Source organism: Monodelphis domestica, chromosome 3 (assembly GCF_027887165.1).
Source record: "Monodelphis domestica isolate mMonDom1 chromosome 3, mMonDom1.pri, whole genome shotgun sequence".
NCBI lineage: Eukaryota > Metazoa > Chordata > Mammalia > Didelphimorphia > Didelphidae > Monodelphis > Monodelphis domestica.
In genome coordinates, this window is record NC_077229.1 from 81887838 (window position 1) to 81903235 (window position 15398).

At 39.3% G+C, this 15398-nt stretch overlaps 1 protein-coding gene across 1 annotated transcript in view; it reads left to right on the forward strand.

Moving 5' to 3' along the window:
- Positions 1-2059: 2059 nt before the first annotated feature.
- The window catches only part of CHERP (calcium homeostasis endoplasmic reticulum protein), a 30606-nt gene continuing 17267 nt past the window's right edge, over positions 2060-15398 (forward strand). Inside the window, exons 1-6 of the mRNA XM_007489733.3 lie at positions 2060-4126; positions 4408-4581; positions 8342-8538; positions 9218-9355; positions 10270-10421; positions 15221-15332. Of these exons, the coding sequence (XP_007489795.1) occupies positions 4102-4126; positions 4408-4581; positions 8342-8538; positions 9218-9355; positions 10270-10421; positions 15221-15332 (798 nt within the window). The 5' untranslated portion in view covers positions 2060-4101. The remainder of the gene's footprint in view (positions 4127-4407; positions 4582-8341; positions 8539-9217; positions 9356-10269; positions 10422-15220; positions 15333-15398) is intronic.

The window sequence follows — 15398 nt, forward strand, 5'->3', positions numbered from 1 at the left end:
AGATGTGCCTCTGAACTTAGGAAGACCAGCCAGACTGGACAAAATGAAAGGGTTTTCTTTTAGAACTCTACAGCAGCAGAGTTCAGGGTATTAGAGATCATGTTTGGGGAAGGTTTGAAGATAACCAAAACTAGATCAGCATCAAGTAGCTTTTCACACCACGTATTGCTTAAAGATTTTGTGGAAAACTTTCCTATATTCATTTCCCAAGAGATAAATAGTGGTGTTGATTCTCCAGACTTCTGACATTCACGTGGCATCCTAACCCTGGGGGCTCATTTTCTGTGATAGGAATATGCCTTTTGCATATAACTTTACACATACAAAGCACCTTTACATTCTCAAATTTGGTATTCACAATCATAAAATAGGGAGGGTAGCACATTCCTCTCTTCTACATGAAAACGGTCTCAGTGAAGGAAAGTGATCTCATTACAAATCAGCTCTTCAAACTCCTCAGTACAATGTTCTTTTTGTGACAGTGTTTCCACTGGGATTACTAAGACTTTGTTGCATAGGTACAGATCCTGAACTGAAGCCAAAGAGTTACATCATAACAGTAACAGCTCACATTTCCCTAGTACTTTATATGAATTTGAATCTGGATCATTAGAAGCATTTAGTATTAGTTTCAATTGATGAAAGGCATGAACTAATGTGCAGTTTTCCTCTTGATTACGAGGACCTTTCTCTTAGGTTGCTGCTTTGTGACCCTAGTAGGTAGGTGACTTCCACTTGTCCCACCTTGTCTCACATTTTTTGTATTAAAAAATAATTATGAAATGCTTTCACCTATTTTATATCATTTGGTTCAAACAACAGCCTTGTTGGTCAGGTAAGGATTTCTTTTTATTTGTTTGTTTTGTACTTGAAATAAACCCAGAGAATCTGTGACTTACCCACAGACAGAAGCTAAGATTTGAATATTGATCCTTTGGAGCCACATCTAGTGTGCTTACTACACCACAGCCTCTCTTTTTGGAGATTATCTTTTTCCCCTCTCCTTAAATGTAGTGGAAAGAGGACTCTCCTTAGATACGATATGTTGCAGAAGAGATCACTGCTTGACTAGAAGACACTTGTGACCTTAAGCAGAACACTTTTTACTTTTCCTTATCTGGACAAAGAGGACACTGGGACTAGACAGTTAAGAGATTCCTTTGAGCTCTATGGATTTATAATCCTATGGTTTGTGTGTTTGAAAAGATGTGGAAGTAGCATAGTAACCATCTTCAAATGTTTGAAGGGATTAGATTTGTTCCCCTTCCCTGAAGACAACTAGTAGATAGAAATGATAACTGGCTCAGCTATGAAGGATACTAACTAACAATTTGAGCTGTTTAAAAAATGCAGTGGGTTGCCTTGAGGAGAGACTTTTTTTAAGCAGACATCAGATAGTTATTTTTCTGGGAATTTCTCTTTAGCAATAGTGTGAATTGAGCAATCAAAGGCCCCTTTTAGCTTTGACATTCTGTGGTTCTGAGTCCTAACTCCAATACTGATTCTGGGCCTCAATTTAGTTTGTTCAGTATAAATACTTGTATCTTCAGCCTCACATGGTAATGGGGGAGGGGGGGCACTTTGTAGACTTTAAAAGTTGTATATATGTAAATAGTTGTGTTAGAATTTAAAAGAATTGAGACACTGGTTTTGTACTTTATAACATAAACCTGTAACTGATGGTTTGTATATGAAGAGTTTAGGAAAAGTAAGTATGATCTAACATGGCACAAGTTAGAAGTTATATAGAATTGGAACAGGACATAGTAAGATAACATTTTATTCAAAGGATTTGAGATTGGCGATAATAAAACAAGTAGTAGAAAGTGCACTATTTTACTAGCAAAGTGTTTTGGGGTTTGTTTGTTTTTTTTGGTTTGTTTCTGCTTTTTTCCTAAACATCAAGAAACCCAAGGATGTTTTTCATCTGGATGTCAGCCAAGGAAGCTCATTTTTCCAAGTCAGAAAGCTTGTTTAACCAATGTTTTCAAGAATTTGGGTAGATTCTGTTTTGAAGGAGTAGAGCTTAGAATATCAGATAATCTTGCCCAGGATGATCTTTTTCAAGTACAATAAAGTACTAGAGTACTGGCCTATAATCTAAAGGAGGTTGGATTAAGTCCTTGCTCTGCTATTAACAGTGTATGATCTTAATAGTTCATGCTCATATAAATTTGCAACTACAAAATACTTCAAATTTAACATCTAATAAGGGTCTATACTTCCAGGCACTTAAAACAGGCAAAAAGTGAAAGTCTAAGGAGTTTACTAGGAGTGTATATGGCATGAACACAGAAAGGAAAATAGTAATGTGGTTTGAATTAGGAGAGAGCACTTAAGTTCTGTAAAGGCTGAATATAAAGAGGTGGGTTCTGTGGAGCATTAAAACATTTCTAAAACAGGAGAGGAAGGTTGGGGGTGGGAGAGGCTGTAAGGTTCTGTCAGGAGATGGAATTTTTAAGTTAAGGAACAACTAAGTAGTCGGTTTGATTAGAATAATGTATGCATGAAGGTGACTAGTATGAAATCTATAAAAGCAGTTGTGAGTTGAATTGTTGGGGTGGAGTTTAAATGCCAGTCTGATTATTTTACCCAAAAGGCCATAGGCAACTATTAATTGAGCAGGTGATTCACATTATTGGATCTGTGTTTTGGTAATACTATTTGGTAATGTATAGATTGGATTAGAGAAAAAACTAGAACCAAAGAAAATGTTAAAATAATTGGGATAAGACGTGAGGGGGGTGGGGCCTACAATTATCTTTAAGTTGGGAGAAAGGAACTGTGTGTAATTCTAGCCAACAGTACTTGGTAACTTATTGTGTATGGCAGTAAGATAACAGGGACTTTGGTGATGGCCTCTACTTCCCTTTGAAATTTGAAGGAATGGGGTGGGTATAGGGGAGGAATTCGATAACAAATATATAATAAAGGTTGAGTTTTGTTTTGGATTCATGAGTTTGAGGAACCCATTGGCCATCCAAGTACAGATTCTGTGTCAGTGCTTTTGATGTGATGCAGGATGTGTGTGTGTGTGTATATATATATATATATATATAAGAAATCAGTATGTTTTATGTTGTGGTTTTTTTGGTAACATTTTATGATACTGTTGTGAATTAGGGATTGTAAGGATGATTATACCATTTCACATCAAGACACAAAATTGGATAAAGTGGTCATAATGAATTAGGAATTGGGGGAAGCAAGGTTCCCTAATCCCCATATAATACGGCATCAGGAATGCTTTTCCACAATGTGCAGCAGGTCAATGGATTTGATACCTAAAGGCCTCATCACATGATTCCAACGCAAAAAGCTCCAATGTCTTCCCCAACTGTCGCCGGCAAGGGCACGACCTGTCTTTTGGGCACCTGGAAGTCAAAACCCACCACCAAGCTGGTCCATTTCCCTCTCCAAGTCCTGCGACCTCCCCTCGCTTAGACTGGCCGCAATCTTCCAGTTCCAAGTGTCTCCATACAGGTCGCCTTCCAGTTCTCAGGAGTCATTCCCCACCCCAAAGACCCCGGGGAGCGTCAGCCACGCGGCAGACTGCTTTGACCTCGCCTTAGTCCAAACTGTAATGCCCCACGCCAGAAATGCCCTCCTCTAATCCCGGGCTTGCGCCCCATCCCCCCACTTCTTTGTTTAGTGTTTGTGCATGTAGATTTCCGCCAATAGACCTTCACGCAGTTTCGGGCCGTCGCACACAGGAGCCTCATAAATGTCCAGTCAACAGAGGCGGCGGCCCCAACGAGGGAGGAAGGCCGAGTTCTGCTGCCGCGATGACCAAGAGGAGAAGCCAATTACCTAAAGTAGCGAAGCACGATAGAGACGGATGGTGTTCAGGGCCTAGAGAAGAGGCATTCCGAATGCAAAAGGCCAAAGCTATTTCCCGCCATCTGCCCGTGCCCCGGAGACCGGAGGCCTCGCCCCTCGCGGAAGAGCTCACTTCCGGTTCTCCATGGAGAGAGCCGTAAATCGCTACCGGAAGGTGCTTGATGAGTCGCAAAAGTGAAGTGCGACACTTCCGGCCGGCTTCTGTCTCTGGCGCGGGGAGGAATCGTGAGCTTCCCGAGGACGTTCTTTGGCTCCGGAGCCATGGAGCTGCCGCTGCCGCCTGACGGTGAGTCTGGGCCCAGGCCCTGGCCACCACTTTCCTCCCCATCTCCGCCAAGATACAATCTCCCTGGTTCTGTCCCTTCCTGCAGCCCCGCCCCCATCGTTCCCGTTTCCCGTGCGGGCCCCGCCCCCTCCTCCTGGCGCCTCAGTTTCCCCCCTAGGCCTCAATCATTTTCCCCACCGCCGGGGAAGTCTGAAGGGGAGGTTCCGACCCGAGCGGGTTCCCCGCGCCCACGTGTCTTCCCTGCCTTTTCTCTGACCCATTCTCTCCTGTCCGGGCCCCAGACCAGGAGCTGCGGAATGTCATCGACAAGCTGGCCCAGTTCGTGGCCCGCAATGGGCCAGAATTCGAGAAGATGACGATGGAGAAGCAGAAAGACAACCCTAAATTCTCCTTTCTCTTTGGGGGCGAGTTCTATAACTACTACAAGTGCAAGTTGGCCCTGGAGCAGCAGCAGCGTGAGTGGATCCAGACATTCTTGGAATTAGTGGGGCTTTGGAACAGGCTCTGGCTTGAGTGGGTTGTGACAGTCTCCTCCATTCAAATCAGGAAATATTTATTTACTAAGTACCTACTATATGCTAGATATTTTGTTAATACCTAATTATATTACAATACTACTGGGAGTTTAGGAGGAAAAAATAGTCCTATTCTCACGAAGCTTACATTCTCCTGGGAAATGCAAGTATGACATATATAAGTAAATACTTGAGGGGGAAGGGAAGAAACTGAGAAGTTGGGGAAGGTTTCATATAGGAGGTACTCTCTGGCCTCTGAGCTCAGTCTCAAAGGAAACTAGTAATGTTATGAAATAAATGTAAGATGGGAGTTCATTTCAGGCCTTTGGAAAGGCACAAAGTCTTATAAGTCAATTAATGACCATTTATTAAGTGCTTTCTATGTGCCAAGCCCTGTGCTAAATGCTCGGGAGAAAAGGGAAGGCAACAACAATCACTGCCTTCAATGAACATTTTAATAGGGGTAAAACATAAATAACAAGACATATACAAAGTATGTACAGAGGAAATGGAAGATGATAGGAAGGAGAAAAGGCCAGCAGGTGAGGAGGACCTGTGAAAGGCCTCCTGCAGAAGGTCGAATTTGAGCTGAGTGTTGAAGAACAAAAAGGAAGAAGAGAGGTCAGAGAGCATTCTTGACATGGAGGGGGAAAAAGCAGTGCAAAGACACCTCAACTGGTGGTAGAACATGCAGTGTTTAGGGAAATACAGTTAGACTAGGCTTGTAAAAGAGTAAAGTATAAAGAGGATAGCAAGGTAGGAAGAGGCCCAGGGTAACAAGGAACTTTAAATAGCAAACAGAGAAATTTATATAGGATCTTGAGGGAGTTCTGATATAAAATGTTGAATTTGGAGACCAGTAAATAAGCCAAACTGTCTAAAATATTTATTGTAAGAAGTCAAATGATGCAAAATATGTCTGGGGAATAAGCTAGAGCCAGAATGTTAATGACATTAAATTTGAAGCTGAGAAGTTTATTTTCCTAGAAGCACTAGACAGCTCCTGAAGATTTTTAAGTAGGAAAGGGATTTAGAACTATATATTAGGAAGAGTTTGGCAGTGTGAAGATTGGATTTAGCTATCTCCTGATACAATAAAGTATTTAACTCTTCCTTTATAGTAAAGCTAGAATTGTAATCCACAAAAAGCTTATAACTTAGTATTTAATTAGATCTGCCCATTTTTTAGTTCTCACCTTCTTTGGTTAGATTTTCTCCAGGACTGCCCACTCTTTAGTTCTCACCTTCTCTAGTTAGATTATATCTTTTGGGGTTACTTAACATCTTTTTGTAATTAAAATCTAAAAATAGATTGTAGTTTACAATTCTAGCTTCACTATAAAGGAAGAGCTAAGTACTTTCATTGTTACAATCTGGAGATAGCTAAATCCAATCTTCATAGCTGAGAAGTCAATGTGAGGACTAGATACAAGCAAGGAGAGTAATTGGGAAGTTATATTTCAGTTAAAAAGTGTTAAGGGCTTGAACTAGAAGTAATAAAGGGAGAAATTTCAAAGATGCGAGTGTAGAATTGATTAAATATTGGAACTTAATGGATATGAAGGGTGAGGGAGAGTGACGAGTCAAAGATGACACCTAAGTTTTGACCCTGGTAACTGAAAGGATTATAGTACCATCAGCAAAAATAAGAGAAGTGATGAATAAGAAGTGAATTTAAGATTGTGGCATTTTGATTTAGAGATATCAAAGAGATAGCCATGAATTTGTTATAGATAGATAGTAGCTCAGAAGAAAAGTGAAGGTTGGATATATAGAATTGGGAGTCATCCAAATAGAGGTTTTAATTGAACCTAATGAGAAATACTAAAAAGAGTTAAAGTTGAAGAGGGTCCTGGCAAATCTATGTATGATAATCCACTGTTAGTGGGCAGGAGATTTTTTTTTTATCCTGAAAAAGTAACTGAGAAAGAATAATTAAACTTGTAGGAAAATCAACAAAGCATTGGAACCAAAAAACAAAACAAAACCCAATGAAGATCGAGTAGAAGGGTCATGGAATGCTAGATTTAGAGCTTAAAGGTACCTTAGAATTCATCTAGGATAACCCCCTTATTTTGTAGGTGAGAAAACAAGAGGCTTGGAATGTGGAAGTGATTTGTCTAAGGGGAGTAAGTAACAGGCCTAGCATTTGACTCCAAACCAGTATTCTCTCTTATACCATTTCCTCCCTTAAGGTGATCCTTCAGTTCGGAATGCTTCAGAGAGATCAAGAAGGATGAAGACTGTGAACAAGCCATCAAATTTAGCAATTAGGAGACCTTTGACATGGTTTCAGATGAGAACAAAGTCAGATTCCAGATAGAAGGATCTGAGCAGTCTGATTTTTGTAGGTAGCAATCATAGTTGTCTTTTTCTGAGAATTAGGTTATGAAAAGGAGGGTAGGTCTACATCAGTAGCTTGAAGGGATGACAGGGTTAATGAAAGCTTTTGATCAGGGAGAAAACATGGGCACATTTGTACACTGCCAAGGAAATAAGACATGTTTGACAAGAAGAGGAAAAGATCAAAGTGCCTAATAGGTAGCCTAAGTAGAGGAATTTATGTTGGCAAGAAGCATCAGATCTTTGACAGTTTTTTAATTTTTTCAAGTGCTTACTTAGTGACTAGTGGTGCATGGTTATTATCCTGTTTTATTAATAAGGAAAAGGGGGAGGGACTTGCAAAACTAGAGATTTTTCCTAATTGAGTGGGCTTTCCACTTCATTAGTTTCTCTGCCCTGATAGTAATTTCTCCCTAAATTATTCCAGGATGTAGGCTAGAACCAAGCAGTTGGAAGCGATGGGTTTGTTTTGTAAACAGAAGTCTCAGCTCTCATGTCAAATGGTATCTGTCAGAACTGATGACCATACAAAGGAGTTTTGACAGAAGGTCACATCTCTGTTTTTAAGTCAGATCTTGAGTAGGGTAAGAAAGGTTTTGAAGTAGGCTGCTTTATCAGCTAGTAAGTTACCTATCACCAAAAATCTTATAAGTGATGGTTCATTGACCCCTTGTCAGGATCTTGGAAGTGGTATCTAACCAGAACTGAGATTTTTGGATTCTAAAACAGAGACTGACTGGATAAGGAGTCAGGAGACCTGATTGTCTCATTTTGAAGCCTCTAGTTGGTTAATTATGAGCAAGTAAACCTTTCCCTTCCCAGGCCTCAGTTTCTCTTAGGTAAAAGGAAAGATTATAGTAGATATTCTTGAAGGTCCCTTCTAACTATAAATTTTATGAAATTATGTAAGTAACTATGGAACTTTGAACCAGATTTTTCCTCTCTGTAGGCCTCAGTTTTTCTATCTCTGAAAATAAATAATTGGGTGTGATCACTCATAAGGTCTTTTGCAACTTTCAATCTCTTCTCATAAGGTCTAATTTATGGTTTCTTCCCACCTGTAACATTCCATGGGCATGGTTAAAGATTGGGAATGGGGAAGCTAAAAGTTGCCTTAGGAAGATGAGGTCCATTTCCAAGAAGAAAAATCTGAAGGAAAGAATAATTTGGAGATGATTTCTTTTTTTTATTTTTAAAATTATCTTTTTAACAGTAAAAATAGCTTCTCTTCCACAGTCTTTGAAGGATTCCCTAATCATGTAGAAACAGAATGAGTTCCAGAGAAGACATGAAGAGAAGAGTAAAAAGTTTATGTGCTATTGGAAAATTTTTTGTTTTACTTTTTATGCCCTGGTAGTGATATGTAAGCAGCAAACCCCAGAGCTAGAACCTGCTGCCCAGATACAGCCCTTGCCACAGCCTTTGCCGCAGCCCTCCCTACCACCAGCTTCAACCATCAATCCCTCTCAGGGAGCCCCTTCTATGGAAGAACTTATTCAGCAGAGCCAGTGGAACTTACAGCAGCAGGAGCAGCATCTTCTAGCCATGAGACAGGTAAAGCTGCTGTTCTTTGCCAAAATCTTGTTAGCTCCTCATCCTCTCCACAGCTCTCCCACAATTAACCTGCTTCCCAATGAGACTACCACAGTAGTCTCTTCTTCTTTGCCACCTTTGTCAGTAATGGTTTTAGAAAGGGGTTTGGAGATTCTCTTAATGGGGAAAATATGTACAAATTTTATGTCTTGGGGACATTAATGGGCATATAAACTATGAAGCACAGTATTAAAGCCTTGAATAAGCAGATCCTGGACACTAGTCCTAATTTGGCCATTTCCCACACCTTGGGTAAAGCACTTTCCCTTTCTTAGCCTCAGTTTTCTTTTCTGTGAAATGGGGTAAGAGGGGATACTTGATTAGATGGTTAGTCTTCTCTGAAATTTCCCTCCACCCTACTATGTCAATTCCCAGTAATGTGGATCCTAGTAAGGATTGATATGAAGTTAATAATTTTGTTCAACTTCCTGTGAGAGCAAAAAGCTTGAGTAAAGAAAAATGTTTGACATTATTGTGTAAAGTCTGATCTTCCTTTTGGGTGAACAATTCTTTAAATCTGGAATCTTAAGTCATGTAGTCAGAATGCAGTTGGTCTAGCATTTGAAGAAATCTTTGTTTCTCTGGCTTTTTGTTATTATACATCAAATGAATGAATACATCTTGATCTTGTCTTCCTTAGGAGCAAGTTACATCTGCAATAGCTCATGCAGTGGAACAGCAGATGCAGAAACTCTTGGAGGAAACCCAACTGGACATGACTGAGTTTGATAACCTGCTGCAACCAATAATTGATACGTGCACCAAAGATGCAATCTCTGTAAGTAAGATACTGCTCCAGAAAATGTGCCAGGGCAGATAGGTATTGACACCCTGAGACCAAATCTTGGCCCAGTTACATTTTCTTTGGCTAGAAAGGAGTCATTCATTCCTTAAGTTTATTGGATGCATGTTCTATAGGAGTCTCTGTTAGATGACCAGTTATCCATTGTTGGTCATTCTAACAAAAAAAGGGGTATGGGATATCCTATTCCTTTGTCCTATTTTTGGAGGGAAAAAGAAAAGTGAAATAGACTGCTTTGTAAAATAGATTTCCTGCCATTAGAAGGGTTCAGAAAGATCTTACCAGGAATCTTGTAGAGGGAATTTTTGCCAGAAGTAGGTGGATTGTAGTGAATGTCTTCTGCGGTCCTTCCCATCTCTAGGACTGTGAATCAGTCTAACAGGAAGAGCTAAAGAGTCAGAGCCAAGGTTTGGATCTAGCTTGTACCATTTACTTGATAAAAGCACTTCACCCTTCAAACCTATTTTGTCACCTGTCAGAGACTGGCATAGTGATGAAAGAGCTGAGCCTGGGGTCTGGGAGATCAATCCCTCATATCATTAGCAGGTATATTATGATGGGCAAAAACTCCAACCTTTCTGCTTGAGGTTTCTTCATCTGTGAAATAGGAACTGTGTATTTTGTAGTCTACCAGTCTTAAGAAAGTTGTGGTGAGTCTCATATTTGATATCATTGCTATAGTGTTTTGCAAGCAAAGGTCCATCCTTTATAATATCATTGAAGTGACTGACCTCAGCTTGGTTCTTGTGAAGAAAATGTTTTGTAAATTGTGGAACACCTCAGAAAAGGGGCCTATTTATCATCATATTTGCCATGATGATTCTAAGTAAAATTCTGAAGAATGTTTAAATATGTCGTCTTGTTGACAATTATTAAATTGGCATTTCCAGGCAGGAAAGAACTGGATGTTCAGTAATGCCAAGACTCCCCCACACTGTGAGCTGATGGCTGGCCACCTTCGGAATCGAATCACTGCTGAGGGAGCACATTTTGAGCTGCGATTGCATTTGATTTATCTTATCAATGACGTTCTACATCACTGGTAAGGGCTTTTATTAAATCTCTTTTCTGGATTGTCTTCCAGGATATGTAGCTCTTCTACCCAACTGTGCATTCCTTTCAAGGTTCTTGGTTTTCTGTTCTATCTCATCTACTATTCTTTTGCATACCATTATCTGCCCTTCCCCTCAGACCCAGAAATCTAACTTATTAATACTAAACAGAGCCTATAATGAAGTTACTGATGAAGTTATTTACATGTATGTATAGAAACACACATATAGATTGTATTATCTTTTCAAAGATTACTCCTTTTGATGGCATAGCCTGTGCTGAAACTAATTTGTTAGTCTGTCTCCATTTGACTCTGTGCTTGATCTCTTAGTAGTGAGGATATCATTAAATCTTTCATGTTGGAAGATGAGATTAGTTTAACGTGCATGTCTTTGGATGACCCTAGCAAAGAGAATGGATTGACTATTTTGAATTGTCCACATTCTGGATCCCTCGTGATGAATTTTATGTATGTGAGTGACGTTCAAGGTTTTATCCAAGTCCACAATCTCCTGTGTCTGTCTGTCTCTGTCTCTCTGTCTCTGTCTCTCTCTCCCTCTCCCCCCCACCCCAGCCCCTCTCTCCCCCTCTGCCCCTCTCTCTCCCCCTACCCTTTCTGTGCTTTTATATCATAATTCCAGATTCTTTTGAACACTTGGGTTGTGTCTTCACTATCCTTTACCTTGGTAAGATTACACTTGTCTTCCACCAAACCACTGTTTCATTCTGTCCAGGTTTTATATTCTCCTTAAAAAAATACTCTCTCGTGCCCATGAATTAAGCCACTTCAACTTCCGCCCATCCATGAATCTTGTAGTTTCGTTGTGGGAGAATTCCCCTTTATCCTAAAACATTTTTGAAGCTTTTCCTTATACTTCTTTATTTTAGCTGAAATCTAACTCCATGGAGATAGTGTATATCTTTCTACTGTCCAAGCATGAGTTAGGAAACCAGGATTCAAATTTCAGCTTGACCTCTTGCCACCTGTGTAACACTCAGCAAATTATTTCAAAGTAGTGGAAAGAGCCACTGTCTTTGGAGAATAAGGACATGGGTTCAGATCCCACTGTTTTATTACCCATGTGCCCTGTACAAGTCAGATCTCTTTTCTGAGTCCCAGTTTTCTCATCTTTAAGATGAAAGAGTTTGACTAGACGATCTTTCTGATCTTTTTCAGCTTGAAATCCTATGATCTTCTGACACCCTTCACCTCTAGCCAGTCAGTGGTTGTCAGTCACTCAGTTATGCTAAACAAACATTTGTTTAGCGCCTACTATGTTGCTAGTCACTGTGCTAAGCATTTTATATGTAAAATAATACTTATACTACCTACCTATCAGAAAGATAGTAGTGGAGAAAATGTTTTGTAAACTATGAAGTACTATTATGAACATATAAATGAATTATTATAGCTTGTTATCATTCCACTTCTCCTTCATTTCCATGCTCTGCCACCCTATTGAGTGCTATTAATTTAAACTTCTCTTCTTTGGAAATCCAAACTCTTCGAGTCACTCTTTTCTGTCAGCACTCACTATGTCTTCCTTAGATCTTTCTGCATAGGAAGCTAATGGCACAGTGGATGGAGATTGATCTTAGTCAGGACAGGCCTGAGTTCAAATTCAGCCTGACATTTACTAGCAATGTGACATTTTTCCTTCTCTTTATCTGTAAAAGAGGAAGAATAATAGAGCACCTCCCTTCCTTGATTATTGTAAGGATTAATAAGATAATATTTGTAAGCACTTTGCAAACCTTAAAATGTAAAGTAAATGCTAGCTATTGGTAAGTGCCTGATTCATGCTTTTTCTTTTTTCCTTTGATACCTGCTATCTTCCAGAGTAATTTCAATTCAACTCGTTGACCTCCCAGTTGACATATCTACTTCATACTAGTAACCTACCAGAAATGAATCTTCATATTTCTACTTCCAAGGTCTCAAATGTAGTAGTTGCACCATCCAGTCACAACTTCATATCTCTCACTTATAGCCTCTGACTACTACCACTTTATCCAGTTTATTAGCCCCCTTTTAAATATATTGTCCAGTCCATTCTTAATCATTACCTCTTTAAGAGAGCTCTAAAAATCTTGTTACTCTTTTGACACTTTTCACCATGACTATTCCTATTCCTGAAAGATATCTAGCATCTCTTTTTTCCTTCCTTTATTCAATCTACTGTAGCTCACTATTAGGAAAAAATAGCAAATCATTATCACTATGTGTATGGACCCCACTCTCTACAAATTTCTCAACTTTAATTTAAGTATGAACCCTCCTCCCCCTGCAAGCTGTATTTATAAGTATTTGTTATACTCTGCAATCCCTTCCCTACTCCTTGCCATCATTCCAGCCTATCATCTTTTTTAATCCTGATTCAGTTATCCACTGTATTCCTGTCTTTCCCAGCTATTTGTATCTTGAAAGGATAAGAAAATTAATTGTGATACACATTCCTCGTATACTTGTTCAGTTAAAATTTTTATTTTGATAGTTTTATTGCCCTTACCACTGAACCTGTTCTTGCAGAAAAAAAGTAAACAAAGGCAACTGGCAAAGCAGTGGTAGTGTAGTCCAAATTTTACATACATAGACGCAACATTTCTTCTAAGAAGGAGAGAAGTTTCTTAATCAGTTCTCCAGGGCAACTTTTTATTGCAGTCATGTATGTTACTGAAATCCTTGTTTAATCCTATTGATTCGACTTCATTCTGTATCACTTCTTACTAGTCCTCATTCATATTCATAATTTGTAATGGATCAATATTTTATTATGTACAGAAGGATGTTATGGATTAGGTCATTGGAGTTAAGTGACTGGCCCAGGGTCATACAGCTAGGATGTGTCTGAGGCCAGATTTGAACTCAGATCCTCCTGACTCCAGGCTTGACTCTCTCCACTCTCCTACCTATCTGCCCTTCTTGCAAGAACATATTGGCAGTATTCTATCTCCCTATGAGAATTTCTGTAATTCCAGAACAATTTTACTTCTTAGTCTATCAATATATTTATCAGAGGCCATCTCTTCCTCAGAGGGCAAGACTTTCAGAACTGTAGGAGAAAAAAATTCTTCCAAAAAAAAATTGGGGGGGGGGGGAGACACAGATGGTTTACAGTCTGAAAATATCCAGATTCTACAGGGTCACCTGGGCTCTGAATAGTTTCACTATAGTCACCTGGTCTGGATTATAGAGGAATCATTGACCAGGCCCATCTGAAGGCCTTTGCTTCTGAGGATTAATTTTAGACAGTTTCACAGTTTTAGTTGGTTTCATTTTATCTTTCTGACTACACTGCTTTGTTGTTCAATGTGACTGAGCCTGTTGTGTTCCCAGCCTGTATGATCCTGGAAGCATTTGACTTCTACCCCTACCCCTACCCTTCCTTCATCACCAGCAAGGACTGCTGCCATAGCTCCCAGAAATTCACCTTTTAAGTTTTTGAGCTTCTATATATTTTATTGGAGTAATAATCATTCTTTAAAATTACAGAACTTAAACTGTAATGAAAGAGAACAGCAAAACATGAGTATTGCACAAGATGCAGCACCTACCTGGTAGTTGAGCTAACTGAAATAAATTTAGTATGGAGTCTTCTAAGTTTGATATCCAAAAGTGACCTAGGTTCATTAGGTGCTGCACACATATTCCACAAAATGAAACCCTGTAAAAATAATTGCTCCCATCAAATAGCATGTGCCTCTTCATTGCTACCATTTGCTCACCCAGTTCTCCAGTCAACAGGAACGCATTTTGTTTCTAACTTTTTGCTACCTCACAATACTGTGTAAACATTATGTATTGAGCTTCTCTTCCTCTCATTGACTTCCTGGGGAATACACCCTGGAGTGAGATTGCTGAATTGGTGAACTTGACCATTTTAGTGGCTTTATTTCATGTAATTCCAAATGGATTCTCAGGATGGTTGGACCAATTTATAGCTCCATCAGCAATGTATTGGTGTGCTTGCCTTTTGCTTCAACATTGATTGTTTCCATTTTTAAAAATCACTTTTACCTATTGTAAAGGAGAACTGCAGACTTGTTTGAAGTTACATATCTCTTAATAACTTGGAGCAATTTTTCATACAATGATTGATCACTTGTTAAAACTTCTTTTTCCTTTTATCTGTTAAGAGTATGACTCTTGTCTATGTATGTTTCTCTATATTTTGGATACCCAAATCTTATCAGAAATATTTAATGCAAGAATTTTTTTCTTCTTACTTTCTGTTCTTACTCAAGGGTATTTTGATTTTCACCCAAAAACTTTACAATTTTGTATAATTAAAAGCCCATCTCTTTCATGATGTTCTCTTATCTATAAAAGCATTTTCACCATAACCATAATTGTGAATTGAACCTCCTTACATTATCATATCAAGTTTTTTCTGTTTTGGTCACCTACTCTTTCGGAGCATGTGGTAAACATAGGGTAAGACATTGGTTGCTATCAAACAGCCTTCCTATTTTCTTAGGAATTCTTCATTGCTAAGAGTGTTGCTTTCATTTCTTTTTTTCAATTTTTATGGTTTTGTGTCTTCACCAGTCACTTTTTAATATCCTGCCTTTTTCTATGATGAAGAAAGGAGTTAAGAAAAAGATTGGGTACCTCTGGGTTTGACTATGAGCATCATGCCATGTGCACTGAACCCCTTTAAGGATGGGGAATGGAAGGCCTCTCCTCTTCTCTAGGGCCATAGTTCCCTTCCTATATTTCCCTAGAAGGTGCCAACTGATTCAATGGGGCTTTGAGTGTGACACAGGAAACTTCTCTTCCCTTTTTAGCCAGCGGAAGCAAGCAAGGGATTTACTCGCTGCCTTGCAGAAAGTGGTGGTTCCCATTTACTGTACCAGCTTTTTAGCTGTGGAAGAGGATAAACAGCAGAAAATAGCTCGGGTAAGTAGGATGTCTGCATTTCCCATCCTTCTTGGCTTTGAGAGAGCCTGGAAATATTTAAAGGTT